This window comes from Monopterus albus, unplaced genomic scaffold, assembly GCF_001952655.1.
Source record: "Monopterus albus unplaced genomic scaffold, M_albus_1.0 scaffold169.1, whole genome shotgun sequence".
Taxonomy (NCBI): domain Eukaryota; kingdom Metazoa; phylum Chordata; class Actinopteri; order Synbranchiformes; family Synbranchidae; genus Monopterus; species Monopterus albus.
Window position 1 is genome coordinate 1,482,871 of NW_018128049.1, and position 23,505 is coordinate 1,506,375.

The following is a 23,505-nucleotide window of genomic DNA, read 5'->3' on the forward strand; positions in this document are numbered from 1 at the left end:
CCATAAGAAGACAGCAAAACCAAAACTGTGGGTGGGTATTGTTCAAATCCCTAAAGCACTGCATTGATTTTAGTGCCCCAATATTTGCAAAGATGCCAAAACAGTTTAGGATAGATTAAAATTTGTGGAGATGTGCACAAAATCCATAAAATCTGCATTTCATTTAATAATGAAGTCTTAGAAAAACATGGGATTTGGGTTTGAATATTTAGTCCAGTGGGAACATTGTGGCATTTAATGAAGCATATACATTATATGCCTCTGTATCATTAACTCTATAAGTAACCCCTCCAGGCTCATTTCTATCAGCACTGTCTACACTGACTCAGGCAACAGTGAAGCCTGTAAGTATCATGAGAACATGGTGGTGGAGAGCTGTGGATTTCAGTAGCACAAAGAATGTCTAACAGACTGTTAGGTTAGAGAAGAACAGCCTATTTGAAACCATGTTTTCAGGGCCTTGAACTTTAGAGAAGAACTCTCATTGTGTGAGGGGAGGTTGAAGGCTGGAACATGTGACAAATAAAATATTCACATGACACTTAAGAAGGCTGCCCTACCCATAGGTCACAGATGTGTCCTTTGTTAAACCTCTTGTCATCATTTGTTCAACTTGAATATTCAAACCTGCCATGTTCTAACATGAAAAATGCTTCAGTAGTGGCTTTGGCGGTTTCCTGCTTCTTTTTTGGAGGCTGATGTTGAACACCACAGGGTTTTAATCAAATACATGAATTAGTTCCATAGAGTCTGGAATCATTACTGCAGCAAAGACAGATTCATTCTTTCTCTCTTACTTACTTTTTTTTGCTAATTCCAAACCAAACAACATTATCGTATTTTATAAATACAGTACAATATATATTAAATTAACATTTGATCATCTTTCCAGTGCAAGACAAAAAAATCCAGTTTTGTCACTAAACATTGCTTGTAGGTCTTCATGGCCATTAGTAAATGAAAAGTAATCCCAAACGGGGGTCACGGTGGGGGGCAAAAAACAAAAACTCATGTCCTCAAATCTCCATGGATCCATTCTACCACCATTTTGGCAACTTCTCTTCCTGCATCCAGAACAAAAGCGTGGCGAAACCCGTTTTTACACATTCTGATATCTCCATTTGGGAAGTCCTGCTTGATGTCATGGTAATACTGGACAGGGCACCAGTGGTCTGAAGCACCATAATAAAATATAAGCTGAAAACAGGACAGATATATAGATTATGTAAACATTCACTGGTGTTGAAAAAGAATACAGTAGTCAGTTCAAGCTCAGCCTTTTATTCTTACACTATGCTATCAAATGTTGACTGGTAGCTGTTTAACACATAAATGTCTCAACAGAATTCTGCAGGTATCTATCTTACCTTTTCAAGATTTTTCCTGATGGTTACATTGTCTCTTTCCAGAACTTTCCTCATTTCTTGACTGCCCATGTACATACCATTTGCTACAAAGAGAGAGACAGTTGCATTTGTTTTGTCATTGCTCTAATTCTTATATTAAATTCATGCATAATAGGGATATTCAAAGATAGATACAGCCTGTAGTTTGAACCACAGATGTGGGGTCTGGTGCAATTCAGAAGTAAGAGATCAGAGACGGGCATTAGTTCTTTCATGTGCTGATGCATGTAATGCAAGTCTGAAGATATTTAGAAAAACAAACATCAACCCCCACTTGTTCCAAACCTCTCCTAATATACTGTATTTGCAGAGCATTTTAACTCACTGTGTTGGTGTAGTGTCAGTAGCTTTCAACATGAAGCCCTTGGTACCAGGCATTATTTAGACCCCTCATGAGAAGACCAAATGAGAGACTCCATTTTTAAATCTTAATTAAAAAGTGAATGCTGAATGTAGCAACATTTCAGCCAGCTTTGTTGAAGGCAGAGCTCGGCCCCACTTGGCAGGCTGAACCCGAGTCAGTACGATTACCCCCTGCTGACAAACAGATGGAAATGTAGGCCAACGCATGTCACCCACACGATAAAAGCTGGCTGAACTGTGCTGATGGAAAAACACCATAAGACTCCATTTACACATCATGTATCTTGATTGGGTCTGATCCCAAAAAAGCTAACAGAAAATGTATCCAAGAAGCACTGTCCACTATGATGATGACCCATTTAAACTGCAGCCATTCTCTGTACATCGTTTCCTTTATGTGGCTGATCCACCATGTCCATTCTCAACAAAAAGTGAACATACTGTACTAGGATAAGTGAAGGTGAGTAACAAAGCTTTACCAACCTGCACTGTCTCCACTGAGTAGACCTACAGCAGGCTGGACTACAGTGAGGTCCAGATAACGAATGCCACCAAGCACCAGTTTGATCAGGCTGCTTTTGAGTCTGTCTGGCAGCAGAGAGAGCAGAAAGAGAGGCAGGTAGGCCACGTAACGCATGTGACACAGCACAGGGGTCATGACCTTCCCCTGAGGGGTCTGAGCCATGCGTTCAATGGTGGGAAACAGCATGACGGCCTTCAGAACCTGGGTTAAATAAAACAGACCAATTGTAGGATTGAAACATTTGCTCTGAGATAAGAACTTGTAAATTATGGAAACTGAATAGAAACAGAGTTTTTCATGTAATTTAGCGTGCCACCATTTAACATGGAGAGAAGACAGAGGGTGTTTTAACAGCATCATCTGACAGATTTCTGAGTTCGAGCCACAGATTTGATAGAACAGAACAAAACCATGATTAGGAAGTCACAAAACATGAAATCTTTTCAGTTTCAGCACCCATGTTTTGAGATGTACTGACTAACCTTGAGTTCAGGATCTCTCTTCATCATCTCTAGAATAATGTAGCAGCCAATGGAGTGTCCAACCAGGACCAGGCTGGTTTCTCTGGGAAGATTTTCCCTGAGGAAGCCCAGCTTGTGTTCAACCTGCCCACTCAGACCAAACACATCCACCTCTGCTGCCAAGGTCATATCTGTAGAAAGAAATTTTAAAAAACCTAAACTTGTGGTGTCTATATCTAATTTGTTCACAAGTCCACATATTAAGCTCTAATACTGTAGCTTAGAGTGATACATTTCCCTCTATACTCTAGGTAACATGTTTGGATATATCTTACTTCAAGACATGTACAAAAATCCCAGAGTACTTTCAGGGGCACTGAAGATGCTGTTTTTCATGTTTAGCTAGCCTGAATTACTCCATCTGTCCCCAACCCACCCAATTCCTGTTAAATTTAATAGTTTTCTAGCTTCAATCACTGTGGAAACCCTTAAGTGTAAGGAATTTGAGAATAATCACTACCTTCTACCATATCCATAGAGTCTGGAGGTGCACAGTGGCCAGCATGACTCACAGCCCACACTGGGTGGCGGTATCCAAACATGTTATGAAGTGTTTGCATGAAGGTCATGTAGAAGCCCACTACACCTGGGTTCCCTGTATGGAAGAGGAAAACATTGCTGTTGTGCTCTACATTTTTACCGTTTACACACTTTGTTTGTGGTCATACAATTAGTTCTTACACAACCAGTCAAAGTTTTAAAACACCAACTTTATGTTTTTATTTATGTTTAAGCAGTTCAAGTTCAGTGTAGAAACTAAAGCTAAAAAGTAAAGTGCCAGAGGGAAAAAAAAGTCACCAAAAATAAAACGGTATGTAAATTTGACGTAAAACAGGCCTTTTTCGGGGATCAAGTAATTGGTTAAATTCCATCTGTTCTGCAGCAGTGGAAATAAATTTAGCTTTGAAAATTGATGCAAACTAATCCCACAGGTGTTCCCGCTTTGGTTGATTACTTACAACAACAAATGTACAAAGACAGAGGTGGAAAAAACAGTTTTTGTCCCCTCTGAAGCATTATTTAAAAAATGCCAATTAACAAAGGAAGTCAGACCTTTTTAGGGTTTCATCCTATAGCAGGATAATGACCCAAACACATCTCTCCAGGCTGTGTAGAAGCAAAAAAAAATACGGTCGGATTCAAATGATGGAATGGCCAGAACACTGTCCAGACTTTCCAGATGAAGAGCAAAAGCTAGACAACCTACAAGTGCAACACATTTGTGGAAACTTACGCAGCAGTGCTATCTATCAGAAAAACATTTGATTTCAGTTGTAGAAAGAATGCCACAGGTGTGTTCTTTAGAAATATATTTTACCCAAAATGTAGAAAAAAAACTATTGAAAAAAAATCTTTCATTTTCAACCTGTGTGTATGTAAATTAGGGAGGGTGAGGTAGCTGACAGACAACAGCCCTCAGTGGCTCAGATGGAGCCTGCTGTGGTCCCTAGACTGTACCAGAACAAGCAAGCTGCCACTCTTCAGACCATGGAAAATAGAATTCTTCATTTGGAAAATGATCATTTTACCTTTTCAAAGTATTCAGCTCCTGAATTAAAGTAATAACTAGAAAAAGAGAGGTGTTATAAAACTTTGGACCAGTAGTGTATGAGCAAATGTTATTGCCCCTGGGAGTGATGGGTACAGTATCATGTCAGACTTTCATGGCTGAGAAACCCAGGTAACCAATATAATGAATAAACTTCAGCCAAACCAAACTGTTTCATTGCATGCTTTCACAATAAGTTTGTCCAAAGAGAAATCACAGTACAGTATGTGGACAGGTAACTGATACATGATTCAGTTTATATGATGGTCTACCAAAGAATTGCAGAACATAAAATTGGGCACAGTTCCACTTCAGTGTGCTGTAATTAACAGATTATGAATTAGTTTTAATTGTACATTTTAACAGTTTCATGTTCTCCCCGTGCTTGCGTGGGTTCTCTCCGGGTACTCCGGCTTCCTCCCACTGTCAAAAGACATGCGGTTTTGGTTGATTGGTGACTCAAAATTGCCCGTAGGTGTGGATGTGTGTGTGTTTGGTTGTTGGTCTATGTGTTGGCCCTGCAATGGACCAGGCGACCTGTCCAGGGTGTACCCCGCCTTTCGCCTAATGCCGGCTGGGACTGGCTCCAGCCCCCCCGTGGCCCCGTTCAGGACTAAGTGGTATAGAAAATGAGGTAAGATTTTAACAGTTTCAGCACAACAGCAAATTTACATGGCTTAGTAAGATCAATTAATATAGTGATACCAAAATGTAACAGTTCTTTATTACTGATAACAACTGAATGTCATTAACACATCCTCTCTGTTGCTTGTATGAATCCATGGGTGCTCAGTGGTGCAGCACTTGAGAAACACAATAAAGCAGAGCACTGATAGAATCGTTTCACTCTGAGAGATGTCAAAACCCATTTTTCCAAATAAAAACAATAAAGGGCACCTCCAGGAATGATAGTTAAAATGTGTCCATTACAGTAACTCCCATTTTTAGGACTATAAATTCTGTTACAACTATGTGGTGGCTGGAGAAAAGGGTCTACACGACTATGGCTGTTGCTACCCAGTGAGTAAACAATAAAATTTAGCCACAATCAAATTCCCCAGCTGACAAACCACACACCCACCCACCCACACACACATTTGTATCAGCATAACAAATAAATGGTCAGTTGTTTCCAGCAAACAGCTGGTCTCAAGGAGGCTGACTGTATGATTATTAGTACAGAATAATAGTCCAACTCACCTGGAATGATCAGAAAGAGGACTCTGTGTCCAGAATGTAAGTGACAGGAGCCAAATTTAAGGACCTCTGTGATGGCTCCATGACAGTAGATAAAGTCTGTGTGTGGTTCATCCCTCTGGTCTGTCATCATGGTTTCCATCTCATCAGCTTTGAGAAAAAGGAGGAAGATGTCAGAAAACCAAACATGATAAGTTTAATGCACTTTGCAGAAGCTTCAATCCATTAAGTCATTGGTATTCAGATCTAGTGAATAAGTGTTACTGTAATACTATATTACACAACACTGTAATAAGCCCTTTGTAACAGCTGACAGAATTTGCCAAATGAGTCCAAAGGCGATGCATTTCATTGTGTCAAAGGTTAAGCTGAACAGCGAGTCATGGATGTTGCTGCATTTATTCTCTATTTTACTCTGCAAGAAGCTCATCTCTGCAGTAAAGTGTGAGTATTTACAAACATTTAAGCGTTTTCACCAGTACCAGAGCTTTTAAGTGAATGAAAAAACATAATCTGAAGGCTTGTTAGTAGCTTGTTTTCTGACGCTACTTGACAAATATAATATGTACCACAATATCGTTTACCTCTTCATAAGGGTAATAGGATTAAAATGATAAGGATTTCTTCTCTATCCATTACCTTCTCCGCAGTCTCTTCTTTGCTCAGTGTCAGCACTTCCTGCTTTCCGCACAGCTGAATTCTGATTGGTCAGCCGAGAGGTCGTCCCATTTCTTCTTCTTTATGGGGATTTACGGCAGTTGGCCTTTTTTAACATGGTATCAGTGCCATCCTGTCTTTAGGCTTTGTCCCGAATACGTCAGCCATGTTCTACCCTGCCAACTACATCCACAATAAAATACTTTTTAAACTGATTTCTCATTATCCTCGTTTCTGTAACTGGATACAAGCGGGCGTCCCATAATGCCTTTCTTCTTTCTGTTAGACAGAAAATACCATACAATTTATAGACTACCTACATTAGCGCCCCCAATAATTCTAACATACAACAATCCAAATGAGGGGAAGGTAAAACAGTAAAGCAGCTGATAAACACTCACCGGCCGCGTTATTAGGTACACCTGTACAATTGTATACACTTCGATGCAACACTTCACACATCTGTGTTAATGAAGCTCAAACTGCTTCAGTTTTGGTGAAATTGTCATAAATGTATAAATTAAATTCTATGGTTATTACTGGTTGTGAATTGGCACTAAAAATACATACAATTATGAATTGAACTGTCTGTTTTTAATGGCATATTTAAGTCTTAAACAGTTATTCAAGGGTTTAGGTGGGACTTTCTGTCTTTCTGGCAGAGATGCTAATAAGTCATAGACAACTACAGAAAGCGTCACACTCCAAGTCTTTATCAACGTATTGTCTTTTATAAGCCTAAAATCTTAATACAAAAAGTCACCAGTATATCAGGAAAACATTAAAGAAAAACAAAAGAATGAGTAAAAGAACAAATAAAGAAAAGAGCATTATATAAAATAGTGGAAATTCAGTCAATCACTCAGCACTTTCTTTAAGACAGATGTCTCATTTTGCTATATACACTATTTCATGTATAATTAAATGCTGAGACAGTATGTTGGATGCAAAAACAGATACAATTACACCATAGAGGAAGTACTGTTTAACTGAAATCATCAAAGAGTAACCTACCTTTTAAACACTGGTACAGTAGATCATAGTTGAATAAAGTCACATTTAAAGAAACTTCAAATGAGAATAATTTGTTTATATTTCATATGCTGTATACCCAGTGTTGGCCTCGTTACTCAAAAAATGTAATATATTGCTCATTACTTGTTACTCTTTTTAAAATTGATATTACTTTACTTACTACTCTCTGTCAACGGTAATTTGTTAAACTACTTATTATTATTACTTTTATGTTACACCCCACAGATTGGTAATTGCTTCCTATCTCCTCAAAATGCACCTCCTAGCTGTAAGAATGTTGGAGTAATCACCCATAAGCACAGCTAAGGTTTTAAAATATCAGCAGTTTTTTTCTGAAACCTATGAATCCATAAAAGTTATAGACTAGAAAAGGAAACCAGGCTCAAATCAATGACAAGCCTTTTAAACAGTGTTTAAAGTGTTAAGAGGTTTGAGGTTGTGTTTTTCGCAGTGGAAAGAGTCTTACCCCTACCTGCGCACAATTTACATTTTACAATAATGTTCTTATCACCCTTTGTCCTGATAAAATAAAAGTAATGGGAGTATTTCCAGCCATTGAACATAAGCGTTTCCATAGCTTATTGTTTATGGTGCTGTGTAGTGACGTGTGCATGTGAGATGACTACAGTCAATGTGGATATTAAATATCAGATTTCAAATCAATCCTTGCCATTGTATCAACAAAAATAATGACATAATGAGTTGTTTTTGGAGAGAGTAACTGTAATAGTATTGCTGAAATTTTATTTGTAAATTTTTACAAAACTTGTTAGCGGGGAAGGATAACACATTATGGGCCAACACTGACTATAGAATTTTTAAACAATTTTGTGTTGGCATCAAACAGAAAAGTCATTTTTTCACATATGTGTAAAACCCCTGATGTATCTGGGCAGCCATAATGACATCACTTTATCAAACAATGCATTCACTCCCTGGATTGCATCGGCCATTCACTAAATGACTTCCAAAGGAAGGGTAAAGGAATTTTAATGTCCATCTTTTTATTGCTCACTTTGATGTATGGTGCTGTTGCCTGGGAAGTCCTCCTCATTAGATCTATGCTTTCGTTAAGTCCTCTATAGAGATGTGACCCCAAAATACTAATAAACTCCTTGGAATTGTTATTTACATGCTCCATACCTAAAGCATTACAAGCCTCTTGAAACTTACGTTTGGTAATTTCTCTGTACTCAGCCAGATGTCTCTTTGCCTCCTCAGCACGTTGGTTAGAAGACTCCAGAAACTCTGTATAAATGACATCAACCTGAGAGACAATTTCAATGTTTTCATCTTTGAGGAAGGTGATGAAATGTTTGGCCTTTTCAGAAATCATCCTCAAGAAGTTATTAAGTGTTTGGTAAAGCAAAGCAAATCTCCTGTGCAGTGAATGACTTAGCTGATCATATGCAGGCCTTGTAGAAGACTGCAGTTTGTCCATGATTTCATTTCCATTAACAACAACATCAGTTCCAGGTATGGTGAACTCGATTCCCTGGATGTATCCAGAAATCTTCTCCATGAGGCTGGCAAACCTTTGGACTGCCCTGTCAGTGCTTCTTGATACAAACCATCAAACTTGTTGGAACAGCTCCAGACTCGAGATCCTCTCTTCAGATCCTGGCACTGTAAACTTTGTGTCATTCAAGACCTGAATGACTGCATCTAGCAAGACATAAATCTTGTCTTTACTGTGTTTAAAAACTTTTGTATTCTCATGAGCCAAGCTGTCTATAACATCCTGCACACTCATGAACATCAAGCTGTCAGAAGCTCTCCTGGACATGTCTTTTCTTTGATCCTCAAAGTATTTGATTATACTTTGCAACATGTTGAAAGACATATAGACCTCACGATAGGCTCTCTCTGTGACACTGGAAACTGTGTTTTTCAGCTTCATGCCACCACGGTTCAGATCAAAGCCAAAGTGGGCAGTGTGATAATTGTTAATGAATTTGAGCACAGCATTGGCCATAGCAGGAATCCTGTCCTTGGTCCCCTCAATCACATCATGGAGGAAGTCCCATTTCCATGATGTCTGTAAGATTAACTTCTGAGAGTTTCTCAGTGTGGCTTTGGCAGTGAAAACATCAGTATCCTTGTCAGGAGTAGACTGAAAACCAGGGAAGAAATCAAGAAGAGGAAGAATTGTTAAAACAACAACAAGTAGAATCAAGAAGAATAAATGTTAAAACGTTCTATTGCATTCATCTATAGATTTAAAATTTGTTTGGTCTTGACAAACATAAGTAAATAAAAAGCTCAAAGAGTCTCTTACCATGTAGCAACTGAATAGTTTTCCATACAGCTGTGATGGAGACCTCCCCTGTAAATGCAATCCAAGGAAACCAGATGATGGAGAAGACACAAATGCAGTAATGCCATCTTTGCGAGAAGCAAAGCGGAAGCTTGCATCAGCAAATGTTTGACTGGTAATGTCCACATTTATTGTATGACGAGACTCCCTTTAAATTAAAGAAACTGTTGTTAGTAGTGGTGTTATCTAGTGTATATTTGGTTGGCCAATATAACAGAAGATTTTGAAAACTGAAACAATCAGAAAATCAGCCTTTTCTTTAAACAAAAAAAAAAAAAACTTACATCAAATCAGCCGGAGGAGTTTGGCGCTTCATCCTGAGAAAAAAACAGCCATATTATATAAAAATACCAATGGCAGCATCTCTAAAGAGCATTATACATTAGCTTGTAACACCAACCATACCTCCTACCTAAAATAAAGATTCTTGTTCACTTCTTCCTCAGAGTTAATTAATATAATTGTGTTTCATGAGACTTGTAACTGACCACTGGCCATGGAGAGCTACTAGAATCTTTTAAAATGTGCACCTATTATAGATTATGAAACAAGCCTGAGGAAGCTACAATGCAAACTGCATTGCTATCATATTTGTAGTCATGTGCATTATTAATTAAAAAAAAACAGATAATCCAGATATCAGTGGTGTGTGCTGACATTCTTACTTTATGAATTATTTGTCCTGCTCTGGCTTGGCACCCTAATGGATGTATGAGCATACAGTTGTGTGCAAGATTATTATTTTGACAGGTTAATATGCTTTCTTTACACTTATCTACATGTACTGTAGGCAGCTACATTAATACATCTGCCCGTGATTTGGTTTTCCCAAGAAATAACACCGATGTCATAGAGAAACAGATTTGTTTACTGTATACCTTTTCAACATCTGGACAGAACACATCTGGTATTAATGGGTCTCAAATACCTCTTGGACATATTTACACATTTTTCACTTTTTCAGTCTCCGTAGGACAAATATAGTAACTAAATGAGGTCTGAGTGTATTCTCCATGTCTTTGTTAGTACAAGTACACATGGAAATTCAGATGAAAGCCCATTTCCACCAGTTAAAGAAAACAAAAAGGTGAAAGCTTAGTCTTGGAGAATATGCCTAAAATATGTCAAAGTAATAATCAGAATGATGACTTACTATTTCAAAACATTAAGTTTTCTTTTACTGGTGTAAATGAGCTTCCACAGAGATAAACTGAAGCAAACAATTTACTACCAATTTGAAAAAGTACACAATATACTCTATACACTTACCTCATGTTTTGTGCTAAAATATGGTGCCAGTCAACATTAATATCATTGTGAATAAACTTGCATTTCCCATTTAGACTGAATAATTCATTATCAAATCCAAGAGTTGCACTGGCTGAGGAGACATAGGTAAAATAGAATTTTACATAGAGTTACCAATTCACATAAAATTCTCTTATCAAATAATGTAAAGTAGAGTGTATGCCAATCTTACCAGAGAAGTCATAGTCCAAGAAGGCCATGGTAGAAGCGCGGATGGAATTCAGTGAACTTAAAAGGCTAGAATCTTTTTTCTCAATGCTGGTGGTTGTTGACACATTATAAATAGGCGAGGAAACCTTCAGAGTGGCACTGAGGGCACCAAAAGCTGGGATAAACACACTTAAAGGCAGATGTAGGGCAATTTCAGGAATTGCAATTTTTTGCTCTGGAATGCCAATGATTGGAAGTTCAAAGCTTGAAATATGGCTTGTAATTTCATTTAGTTCAAAGGTGTGCTCTCCAATGTTAAAGGATTTTGGTAGTGTGAAAGATGAGACTTTGATTTCATTTAGTGGCACCTTCATAGAAACGAATGACATTTTCCCTTGTAAATACTGCACATAAATTCTATAACTGGGCACTGATATTATTGGCAAGCCCGGCAGCATGATTTCAAAGGCCGTAGTGGTGATCACCTTAGGGATGTTGAAGTTCTTTGGATCAATTGTAAGGGGTTCCACATGTAAGTTGGTAAATGGCACATCAAAGGCTGGAAGTGAAATTACAGGGGGAAGAGTGAGATGATTGGAGACATTGGGGTTTTCAATGTCTACAGTCCTTATGGAGTGTGGGATTTCTTCTACCCAAGAAGGCACTGCGATACTAATCTCAGGAATGCTAAAAGTGATGCCATTTTCAAATAGTTTAGATGGTATTGTATACACCTGGCCATCCACTGACTTTGTGTATAAAATGCTGGAAGAGATGTTAAGGAATTGTAAGTTCTCCATATTTGTGACCTGATCAAACTTGAACACATCCCAGAGGGTCTTCTGATACACAGAAAGCTTAACCGATTTCAAGAAAGCTAGGTGGCCCTCCACCGATCTGATTAAATCCATGCGTACCTCAGATTCATCACTGGACACAAGTACATCACAAGCATGTATGACAGATGCCAGCTGTTCCTTACCACTCCAGGTGAAGGACTGTTTCTCTGAGCTGATGGTAAGGTTGATGCTCTCAGTGAGTCTAGCATGACCAAAACTACTTGGCTGACTTGCACTGATATTCAGTGTAATCTTGACAGTTGTTAAAGGAACAAAATCTAGTTCTCCTTTAATAATGTGCCTTCCATTTGTGTTGAAAGATACAACATCAACATTGTTATTACTTGTGTAATCGACTGTTATAAACATACGCTGCAAGGAAACCTCAAGAGCCAAGTCCTTATTTAAGTCAAACTGGAGGATGTTATTGTTTAAAATACGCTTATGTTTTTCTTGCTTAATGTTTGAGTTTAAGGCAGTCCTGATAGTTGAATGCAGGCCATTGGCATTAAGACTGAGATTCACCTCATTTTTTTATATCTCCAGCAAAATTACAGCTGCCCATTATCGTTATGTCAGACTTCCCTTGACCAGAGGTCTCCAGTGATACAAAAGAAGAAAGCCCTTCCAGTACCCAGTTGATATCAATGTTTCCTTTGCCCACAGATTCAATCAGAGGAATATTAAACATATATTTCAGTTTTTTCTTGGAAGCAATATTTGGTTTGCTCTTGATATTTCCAGTGAGATCCTGATTCAGTTCTAGATTCAGGAAGGGTAGAATGATTTTTGCAGTGTTCATTACAGAAGCTTCCATGCTTCTTTTGGTGAGACTAACAGCACATTCATGGTTTGCTTCTACGTTGATATGCTCCATGGACAAAGTAGTGGAAAATTTTATTCCTCTCTTCCTTGTCAGACTTGTGGTGCCATCAGTTTTTCCATTCAAAATGTCAAACACAGAGGCTGAAGAAGCACCAAACTGTGCAACAATGTCAGACTGGTTATTGTTGGACTAAACCAGTCCTGCGTGTCCTTTTATGAAGAATGCTCAAAAACAAATCTGTCCTTTGAGATATTTATTACAATCAATATTTAAGAAAAAAATATTCAAGAAAAGCAATACAGAGCTCTGGATTCCGTCTCTTTCTGAAGCCCTATCACACAGAAGTATAGTGCATAGCTGCTGCAGGAAGCCGGTTGACCTCGTTCTGACCCCTCATTTGGTGATCTTGTCGCCAGGCAGATTTTGATCTGTGACACTAAGTACAACATCCTGACCTTTTGACCTAGACATTACCCTTCTACATACGTCTTTATAAACAGTTAGTTGTTGTCTGCAGATTTAGGAAGAGCGCCAGCTTTGCTATGCGACCTGGTCTACTTCCTGTTCTGTGGTTTCCTGTCTACTCTTACAGCCTTACACATGTCTCCAATATTCCTATATTAGACAAGTGAACTGGTTAAAGCAAAAGTAAATCATAAAGCATATGATACTAAAGTAAACTTGTAGATATATTTGCTAATTCAGATTATAATGTCAATCCTAGAATTTCATATAATGTTGATAAATGTTGATAATCTGAAGCCAAGACAATCAGACCTTACACCCACACACAATTCTTGTTCTCGACAGTTTAGTCATCTCAGTATGTATCTGCACGACTTCCTGTTGTTCTGAGTCTCTCTGCACCTCCTTCCAGCATTTCATGTACACAGGTCAAATCTTTACAAAGGTCACACAGATTAAACAATTATTTGAACAGTTTTGCAAATACATAACATAGCACTATATCATTTTATCAAGAATTTCTTTCTACATTATATAGGCCAACATTAGCACTTAGGATATTGACAGTGGATCTGAAGGAGAAGTCAAAAGTTACGTTACCCATGGCTGGAATAACAATGTTGTTCTGAATGTCTGGTAGTGTGAAAGTGGGCAGCTTTATTTCACTTAAAGTTTCTGGAATGTGGATGACAGGGAAGGTCAAAGATGGTATTACAAGGGTGTAGGATGGCACAGAGAAACCCAGAGCTGGAACTTTGAAGCTTGTCGTACTGACCTCCTTAGGAATAAAGTAACTAAAGGCCGGCAACTCAGCCCTGAATGAAGAAACCCCAATATTCAGTATTGGTATTTTGTATCCAGGGACAGTGAAAATTCTAGGAGGCAGACCAGAAGTGTCAATTTTGTGTTTGATATACTGTGACTTTGCTTGGTTGTATGACTCTTTTAGAAATGCAACTACTTTGTCTCTATATTGCTCAAATTGAGCCTGGATGATGTTGGCATTGTCACTGATTGCACTGTAGACTGGTTCTAGGTGTAATTCAAAGCTGTGTGTATCTGGATTCTTGTAGTAATGAAGCTTCAGATTCATCTCAAATGATTGTTGAGGAGTGGTAAGCAAGGTTTTGAATCCAGCATGTTCCCACAGCGAGAGGTCCCTGACCTCTGGGGTTTTAATTTTGAGATAAGGTACAATTGTCTCTGGCACAGAGAGAGGAACAGTCAGGAAGTCCAGATTGGCCTCTCCCTTTGCTGATGAGTGAAAGAAAATGTCAATTTCATTGTTTTCTGCTGTGAAATTGTGATTGTACTTGTACTGGTTGAATCTTGCCAAAGCAAACCAACAAACACGCTGCTTCTCAGAGTTAAGCATAACCCTATAATCGTGCTGGAGATCCACCTTACCAGTGAGTTTCAAAGGAAGAAAAATCTTTGTGTTTACTTTACTCTTTGTATCAAGCACAATCTCAAATGGATGGGCCATGAATTCCAAGGAGTTGGACATGGATCCAATCACACTTCCTATGAATTCTGCATCATGAAAGACTGTCAGTACAACTTTCAGGTCCCCACTATGAGCCTCCCCATTTACAACTATAACACTCTTCTTGACAGATGGAGTTTCAGTTTCACATCTTGCTTGAACAGTGACATGGCTTAACATCAGTGATTCGGCAGTCAGTGTTTTCTTCAATTTCACAGCCTTACAGTCTGTTTCTCCTACAAGAGTTAAATTGGCAGTGTTAAAATTGATGCTGAATTCAATGTTGCTTTTGTGTGTACCTTCATCAGAGTAGTCTTGAACTGACCAACTTCCGTTACCAGTAGTTTCACCAGTTATAGTAATTCTGCCAGCTTTTACTGCAGCTGTTATATTCTGTTTCACTGAAACCTTGCTTGAGATTTCAATTGATGGGATTTCCAAGTTGTGGCTGTAGCTTGTGTCTGTGACTGCAGAGATTCCATTCTTCAGTGTAAGTGCTATGTTGCTCACCAAGTCTGCCATATACATTTGAGTTGTGGCCTTGGTAGTAGTCTTGGCAGAAGCTTCAGCAGAAGAGCCAGTGAGTGTCAAGGATCCTTCATGATTAATAGAAAAGGCCATGTATGTAGCTTTCATTGTTTCTAAGAATAGCAACTTCTTCATTCTGGGAGTTTCAAACAAAGCAGTGGCTTCAAAGGTGTATTCAAGATGCTCAATGGGTGATTTGGCATGAGAAGTAATGGTGGCTTTAAACTGTGGGTTTTTTGGGGTAGCCGCTGAGTTCTCAATCTTCCCTGTAGCAAGAAGAGCATACAGTGGGGAGTTCACTCTAAATTCCCCATTAAGTTTGCCAAAAAATGGGATGCAAATGCCACTGGAAACCTCAGGCAATTTGATCTCTGGAATTGGAAGCACTGTGATTTCAAACTCCTTCAGATTTAACTTGGGGATGTGGATGGGTGAAATTTTTATTTCTGAAAGTGTTATCCCTGGGAAGGTGAAATCTGGTAGTTTAGATAGGTAGAGAACTTTTAGGTCACCAAAGATTTCTTCAGGATCAGGCATTTGGATCTCAAATCCTCTGATGTCATCTATGATTGCAATTATTTTTGCTTTGATCTTTTCAAAGTCTATGGTAAAGGCAGGAATTGTGTAGGAGTTGAGAATGGTGAACTCAGGGACTAAAATTTGAGCTGGAATCCCAATTTCCTGTAGTTTGTTCAAGTTGACTTTAAATGCTGGAATGGCAAGGTCAGTGAGAGGCAAAGTAAAACTTGCAACTTCAATCTCAGCTCTTTTCAGTGCAACCATAATCACATCTAGTGCTTTCTTCATCTTGGAGATGATCTCGTTGTCCTTTACCACATTGCTGATTAACTCTATCAGTTGGTTAAACTGTGCAGAAATGTAGGCAACAATATTGCTGTAGGATTCACTTGCTCTTCTGAGGTAACTGTGTATTTCCTCTCTAATATCCATGTCAAGAATTCTTTGCCTTGTATCCTCAAGGATATCCTGCACTTTAATCTTGATGTCATTATAAAATGTAGTGTCGATTACATCTTTTAGTTTCTTTAGAGCATCAGCCACCTTTGTGTTTTTGAGTTCATCCAAATATGTGAAGATGGAACTTTGGAGCTCTCGGAAAAAAGCCCTGAGAGCTTCGATTTTTTGTACTATCTCATATATTTCAATCTGCTTGTTGATGTAGTCTGTTAGTTCAGCAATCTTCTTGTTGGTCTCATCAACAAATACACTATAGTCAAAGTCCTTCAGTGATTTAAGCATTGAAGAAATGCTTTCATTAATATAACTGAAACTTTTCTTAAAGTCAATTGCTCTGAGCTGGCTTGTCACACTGCCAAGAAATTGCATAATTTTATTATAAACAAATTCAAAGTTGACTGCTTTCAAAGCATCTACCACTGACTGCACAGTCTCTTCAATTTTCAATCCCTTAATGAGAATCACAATCTGATCCATTAATTCTTTAAATTTATCATCAAGACTGTATTTTAAAAGTAGATCTCTAATGTAGAAATATACCGCATTGAGTTTTTTAGGGATTTCGTATTCATCAATCCAATTGACAATAACATCGTTCATTGATTCAATCACGTTTGCTATCTCTGCAGAGGGGATTTTATATGATAGCTGCTCAACATACATAGCCAAGTCAAAGGAGAGAAGATAATCCTTTATATCTTGGAAAAACTTGTTAACATCAAAGTTCTCAATGGTTTGTTTCATTTCAAACAGTTTGTCTTTGATTTTTTCCAAGATTCTATATTTTGAATCCAGATCTTTCAGCCATGCAGCACTGCTTGCTGTGAGCTTCTGTAAATTAATCTGTCTGAAGATGTCCTCGGTGGCATGAAGTGCTCTGACCAGTGACTGCTTGATTTTATATTTCTCATCAAAGGCACGAAGCTGATTTCCAATCTGTGAAAGTACAGTTGTTATCTTCTCGGCAAGATGTCCTGCCTTGATATAGTCTTCAAGTCTGAGGATGAGGTCTCTAATTTTGGTGGCAACATCTATTACTATGTTTTCCAAGTTCTTCCTCAAGGTACTCATCACAAGCTCCAAGTCATCCAGTGTTACAGAAAACTCATTGATCAAATAATCAAGTTTTGTTTTTACTTGATTCACTTTGTTCTCCAAGTCCATTTCTCGCATGAAGTCACTCACATGCATCGGTAGGCTACCTAAATTTGCTCTAAAATTAGCTATTAGCTGATTAATATCCAAACTGATGATGAACTGTTGAAGTGACTCTAGGGCTTCCATGACTGTGTTCTTGAGCTTCTCAAAAGTAGGAGGAAATTTCTTGATGAATGGAATCTCAATTATATGACAGTTACTATTTTTATCATACTTGAGAAAACCAGCCATGCTGAATTCCTGTACTTCTGGTAGGGAGCTCTTGTTTTTGCTCAGTTTGCTAAAAAGGTCTGTTAACATTGCTCCTGAAAACTCAAATCCAATCTTTAGGGGATTATTGTAAGTATTGATATCATGGTTATAAGCATGGTTGTTCATTTTAGATTTTACTTTCCAGGTCAGTGATTGATCACTTGGTGTCAGGATGCTATCAACTTTGCTGTCTAAATTAGTGGAAGTCTCCCCACTCGGAAGCATATGTGTGGTGGATACCTGGCTGTCATGTGAGCATGCAAGCGCTAGGGGCTCAGCTTTGACCAAAAATTTACTGTACAGATGTCCGGTGTGCTTCCCATATAGATTCATTTCACCATCACTACTGACAAAAGCATCAAGAGTGAGGCTGAACGGCAGTGCCATGGTGCGAATGGTGCCATCCAAATGTAAAGGCTCAGAATTTATTTTTGCTTTGCAGTTTAACTTGGAGGAAAGACCAGCAAACTCAAGTTCGCAGTTGTGGCTTAGCTGGGCCTCCATCACAGCTCCAGACACGTTGTATTTCATTGTACCAGCCATATTGTCATAGGTGAATTCATAGGTATGCTTAATGTTGTGCTGTTCTCCATAAGCTCCCCTCATACTTCCACTTAGGTCCATCTTAATTGGCTCAAGTTTCATGTGGCCTTCATTGTTCAAACTGATATCATAAAACCTGAGGTCATTTGTAATATCAGATGAAATAAGAAATGGCTTCATATCAACCTTGGTGTCTTGCTCATAGTAAATATCTTCACAGATGAAATTGCTAGTCTTGGAGAGGAGGGCTAGGGTCCACAGAGTGATGCTCAGTGTATGGCTATTTTCTGTTTTCATCTGCTTCACTGTTCCCATAGTATAGCTGGTAAAAGTCAGACCCCTTTGGTTTAGCACAACATTCATGATGGTTCTTGTGGTTGCATCATATGCATGCCCCTTGAGAACACCATACAATGAGGCTTCCTCAGCTGTGATTTTACCCTCAATGCAAAGCTCTCCTTTACTCTCCTCAGCCATTGCTTTGGTCGTGGAGGACAGGGATGCTCCGTCATTGTCTATAGCACCATTGAAGATATTTTCCACTGTTACGGGGCTACACTGAATGCTATTAGTTCCACTCATGGTCAGACCATTTCTGCCAACCATAACAGAGGCTTTGTGCAATCCACGACCTGTGTCAAATGTGGCGGAACCCTCAGAGTGTAACTCAAGCCCGTTTAAATCCAAGGATCCTGTTATAAGTGAGTATACCCTATTTGTGTCTTCATCTGTCTGTGACTCAATTCTGAGAATAGCCATATGGCTGGAGACCCCAAGCTCAACTTTGTTAGTGAGCAATTTACCCATGGCTGTGGCAACAGTGTTGGATTTTAAAGTCAGTTGTGCATCTTTATACTTGAGCTCTGCTACATTCTTGAGGATGCCCTTCTGTGCACTGGTTTTGGACACAATGTTCAACTCGGAGTTTGCATAGACACCATGGATCATGTTGTGAACTTGCATGACTGGAGAGTCAATCTGCAGGGTTGACTGTCCTCTTCCCTGTTTATCTAGTGGACGCAGATTGTAGCTGTTGGTGTAGGAGGTATTGGTGTAGAATGAACCTATTTTCAGTAGTCCTTCCACATTGCCATCTCCTGAGACTTCATGTGACTCTAGAGTAGAGGTTGACTGAGCAGAGTAATAGATGGAGGCTTGCAGGCCCATTGGACTTGAGACTTCAATCTTATAGTTGGCTTTTGCATTAAATTTGTTTGTGACCCTTAACGTCTCTAAGATGCTGAAGCTCGTGTCAATGAGGCAATGGCTGAAGGAACTATTCAGAATATACTTGAGATTATTGTCACCTCTTCCTGACATCATCCCAGTTCCTTGAAACAGATGACAAGAAATAACACCATTGTCAGAATATGTAACAGCACAATTAATAATTTTTCAAAATACAAGACACTAAATGTTAACCAACTATCAGTAACTAAATATGAATAAAGTGTTGTGCGATGTTCTTTAACCGAATACAAAAGGCCTGCAGCATTTTTCATTAACTATTAACTGGAATCTTAAGATATTTACCTTCAAGCTTGTATGACAGCATGTTGAAAGGTGATTGGGCCATAGCCTTGTACTGTACAACGTATTCGGGGACATCAACAGTGTTGTTGCCACCAGATATGAAGCCTTCCCATGTGTAGAAGTTGCTGTTGATCTTGGTGGATGCTTGTGCAAGACCAAGAAGGGGGACAAAGAAATCCAAACAAGGTGGAACAGTGAATGATGGTAGCGGATAGTTATTGGCAGGGATATGCAGGCCTATTTCTGGTATATCTAGGAGGGGAATAGATAGAATGGTTGGGATGTTCACTTCTTCTGACTTTTTGCCTCCTAAAGCCAGAGGAAGTGAGATGGCCATCTTGTCCTTGTTGAACTGGTATCGAAAAAAGCTGTCACTATAAAAGTTAAAAAAAGAAATCATAATTCATTAACTCATTAATTAATTCAAATTAATGCTAATTAGAGTACAGCTGAAATGTTAAGTTAGTGTTTATGACCTAACTTGGGTTTATGTCTATTTGAAAAAAGAAAAGTTCTTAAACTTTATATTAAACACTTACATCTGCAGAAATAGTTTCTCAGGCAGAGCTGGCAAGGTGAGATCTGACATGATCCTTTTCTTTCGCAGGTTTGCAAAATAAGGCGTATGTGCTGTCAGTTTGTCCAGCCATATATAACCTGCCTTCAGGGTGATAGGAGGATGAATTAGCCTACATCTCACTTTAAAGCAAAAGCTTAAAAACACTGTGTGCACCTTCGGCAAGATGTCCTGTTAGAATATACTAATTTTCCAACAAAGAATGTTTAAGGTTTTAATCCATATCAGAATCTGCATCTGGAATTAGCATACACATAGTGATAACAAATCATCAATTTGTCCATTTTGCACGAGTTAGATTCAGGATGATGAGTTTTGGTCATTTAAAGTTGGCATGTTCCTGTAGCACTACTTGCAATCAAAAGTCAAAATTTTGTAAGTTGACACAGACTTGGTATGTGCATGTTACATCTAAATTTGCTGAAAACTGCAGTGTTTTCAAGAATTATTTATGCCATTGACTTTTGTATAGGGTTCTGCTGTTTACCAAATTTTCTGAATTATAAATACAGCAAAGTACTGTATGTTCAAAGGTCTCTGCTACAGCATACTCTACTACAGTGCCTTGCGAAAGTATTCGGCCCCCTTGAACTTTGCGACCTTTTGCCACATTTCAGGCTTCAAACATAAAGATATAAACTGTAATTTTTTGTGAAGAATCAACAACAAGTGGGACACAATCATGAAGTGGAACAAAATTTATTGGATATTTCAAACTTTTTTAACAAATAAAAAACTGAAAAATTGGGCGATGCAAAATTATTCAGCCCCCTTAAGTTAATACTTTGTAGCACCACCTTTTGCTGCGATTACAGCTGTAAGTCGCTTGGGGTATGTCTCTATCAGTTTTGCACATCAAGAGACTTAAATTTTGCCCATTCCTCCTTGCAAAACAGCTCGAGCTCAGTGAGGTTGGATGGAGAACGTTTGTGAACAGCAGTTTTCAGTTCTTTCCACAGATTCTCGATTGGATTCAGGTCTGGACTTTGACTTGGCCATTCTAACACCTGGATATGTTTATTTGTGAACCATTCCATTGTAGATTTTGCTTTATGTTTTGGATCAGTGTCTTGTTGGAAGACAAATCTCCGTCCCAGTCTCAGGTCTTTTGCAGACTCCATCAGGTTTCCTTCCAGAATGGTCCTGTATTTGGCTCCATCCATCTTCCCATCAAGTTTAACCATCTTCCCTGTCCCTGCTAAAGAAAAGCAGGCCCAAACCATGATGCTGCCACCACCATGTTTGACAATGGGGATGGTGTGTTCAGGGTGATGAGCTGTGTTGCTTTTACGCCAAACATAACGTTTTGCATTGTTGCCAAAAAGTTCGATTTTGGTTTCATCTGACCAGAGCACCTTCTTCCACATGTTTGGTGTGTCTCCCAGGTGGCTTGTGGCAAACTTTAAACGACACTTTTTATGGATATCTTTAAGAAATGGCTTTCTTCTTGCCACTCTTCCATAAAGGCCAGATTTGTGCAGTATACGACTGACTGTTGTCCTATGGACAGAGTCTCCCACCTCAGCTGTAGATCTCTGCAGTTCATCCAGAGTGATCATGGGCCTCTTGGCTGCATCTCTGATCAGTCTTCTCCTTGTATGAGCTGAAAGTTTAGAGGGACGGCCAGGTCTTGGTAGATTTGCAGTGGTCTGATACTCCTTCCATTTCAATATTATCGCTTGCACAGTGCTCCTTGGGATGTTTAAAGCTTGGGAAATCTTTTTGTATCCAAATCCGGCTTTAAACTTCTCCACAACAGTATCTCGGACCAATCGAGAATTTGTGGAAAGAACTGAAAACTGCTGTTCACAAACGCTCTCCATCCAACCTCACTGAGCTCGAGCTGTTTTGCAAGGAGGCATGGGCAAAAATTTCAGTCTCTCGATGTGCAAAACTGATAGAGACATACCCCAAGTGACTTACAGCTGTAATCGCAGCAAAAGGTGGCGCTACAAAGTATTAACTTAAGGGGGCTGAATAATTTTGCACGGCCAATTTTTCAGTTTTTTATTTGTTAAAAACGTTTGAAATATCCAATAAATTTCGTTCCACTTCATGATTGTGTCCCACTTGTTGTTGATTCTTCACAAAAAATTACAGTTTTATATCTTTATGTTTGAAGCCTGAAATGTGGCAAAAGGTCGCAAAGTTCAAGGGGGCCGAATACTTTCGCAAGGCACTGTATATGTAAAAGAAGGCTATAAGGTGCATGTGTCTAATAAATGTCAGCAGTTGGGGCTGAAGATTATAAGTTTGAAAATTATTTCTAAAAGTGAGCTTTTTTTTCATTCCAAATAACAGACAAACAAAAAGACCCCCTACCTCAGTTCCTTTAGTAACTATGTGACGCAGCTTCATATCAGTGTTTGCCACCTTCTGGTCCAGAACAGCATCAATAAGCTGTTGAAGCTGCCTGTGAGAATCTCTGAATCTCTGAATATCTGAATCCAGGTCTGATTTCAGTTCTACCTCAAGTCTGTCATTATCTGTAAAAAGAAAATCCAATTGCACTAGCAAAATTTAACCAACTACAAATGAATAAATTTTTCAAATTTTTCTTCTGTGTTGAAGATGGAAGTGATGGCTGACACTTACTGTATTTGAGGGAAGCTTTCTGTTGGGAGGACATCTCAGGAAGGTTGATGACTGTCTCTAACTCTATGAGTATGTCCTCATCCTTCTTCAGGGTTGCAGTAACAGATGCATCAATTTTCATAGGGGGAATGACCATCTGGAGTTGTAGCATGGCATCCTTCATCGTGTCAAGTCTACATTTAAAACAAGGACATACAGGTTGATAAGGCTGCAACTCCATTTATGAACTTTTTAAATTTCCTAGGATGGGTCTCATCCACTTTTCCCCCCTCAAGACCTAGACTCAAGAAACCAGCTGAAACTTCAGTGTCATTTATTATTGGAAAGGGCTGAAGCTTTATTTATATAACTATATGCAATTATATAATTATGTACCTTGTGTGTCCAACAAGAGTCAGCTGTGGAATATTTTTATTGGTTACATCAATGGTGACATCATGCATCTTCTTTCCCTTAGCATTTCTTACAGCAAGCTTGATGCCTGCTTCCACATCATAATCAGGAATGACAACCTCAGTGGTGAAAATATTCTTATTGCGGTTGTATTTCAGAGATGCAGTGGCTTCTGTTGAATGTTCACCTAGTCACAGCAGAAGTTAAACTCATTAGTCAGTGTTTATCTCCAGGAACAGTGGCAACTGGTGGCTTCAAGATCTCTTGGGACCAGTACCCTTAATATAGAGAATGTGTAGGTACATC

General features: G+C 38.8%; 2 protein-coding genes across 3 annotated transcripts; both read right to left on the reverse strand.

Moving 5' to 3' along the window:
• Positions 1 to 992: 992 nt before the first annotated feature.
• ldah (lipid droplet associated hydrolase) lies at positions 993 to 6,263 on the reverse strand. Of its 2 annotated transcripts, none has more exons than XM_020615703.1 (7): positions 6,199 to 6,263; positions 5,563 to 5,709; positions 3,274 to 3,408; positions 2,775 to 2,944; positions 2,253 to 2,493; positions 1,368 to 1,450; positions 993 to 1,197 (listed from the first exon to the last, which is right to left on the reverse strand). In XM_020615703.1, the coding sequence occupies exons 2-7, from the start codon at positions 5,699 to 5,701 to the stop codon at positions 1,009 to 1,011; spliced, it is 957 nt and encodes a 318-aa protein (XP_020471359.1). In that variant the 5' UTR covers positions 5,702 to 5,709; positions 6,199 to 6,263; the 3' UTR covers positions 993 to 1,008. The 2 variants fall into 2 exon arrangements, with proteins under 2 accessions (XP_020471359.1, XP_020471360.1); XM_020615704.1 differs by having other exon boundaries at positions 6,144 to 6,213.
• Positions 6,264 to 8,824: 2,561 nt separating this feature from the next.
• apoba (apolipoprotein Ba) lies at positions 8,825 to 23,386 on the reverse strand (the record flags this gene model as incomplete). Its single annotated transcript, XM_020615697.1, has 13 exons — positions 8,825 to 9,364; positions 9,530 to 9,716; positions 10,838 to 10,949; positions 11,049 to 11,201; positions 11,475 to 11,585; positions 12,009 to 12,321; positions 12,500 to 12,880; positions 13,752 to 19,432; positions 19,635 to 20,008; positions 20,174 to 20,295; positions 22,534 to 22,697; positions 22,807 to 22,979; positions 23,182 to 23,386. Coding segments are annotated over 13 exons (8,516 nt in total), but the record flags the coding sequence as incomplete, so codon positions are not given.
• Positions 23,387 to 23,505: the final 119 nt, after the last annotated feature.

Bases quoted from the DNA above. Each gene is read 5' to 3' on its own strand.
- ldah (XM_020615703.1), bottom strand. From the start codon at position 5,701: ATGGAAACCATGATGACAGACCAGAGGGATGAACCACACACAGACTTT. The intron at 3,409-5,562 runs GTGAGTTGGACT...TCTTCCATACAG, and splicing joins CCTCTTTCTGATCATTCCAG to GGAACCCAGGTGTAGTGGGC. The intron at 2,945-3,273 runs GTAGTGATTATT...TTCTTTCTACAG, and splicing joins CTCTATGGATATGGTAGAAG to ATATGACCTTGGCAGCAGAG.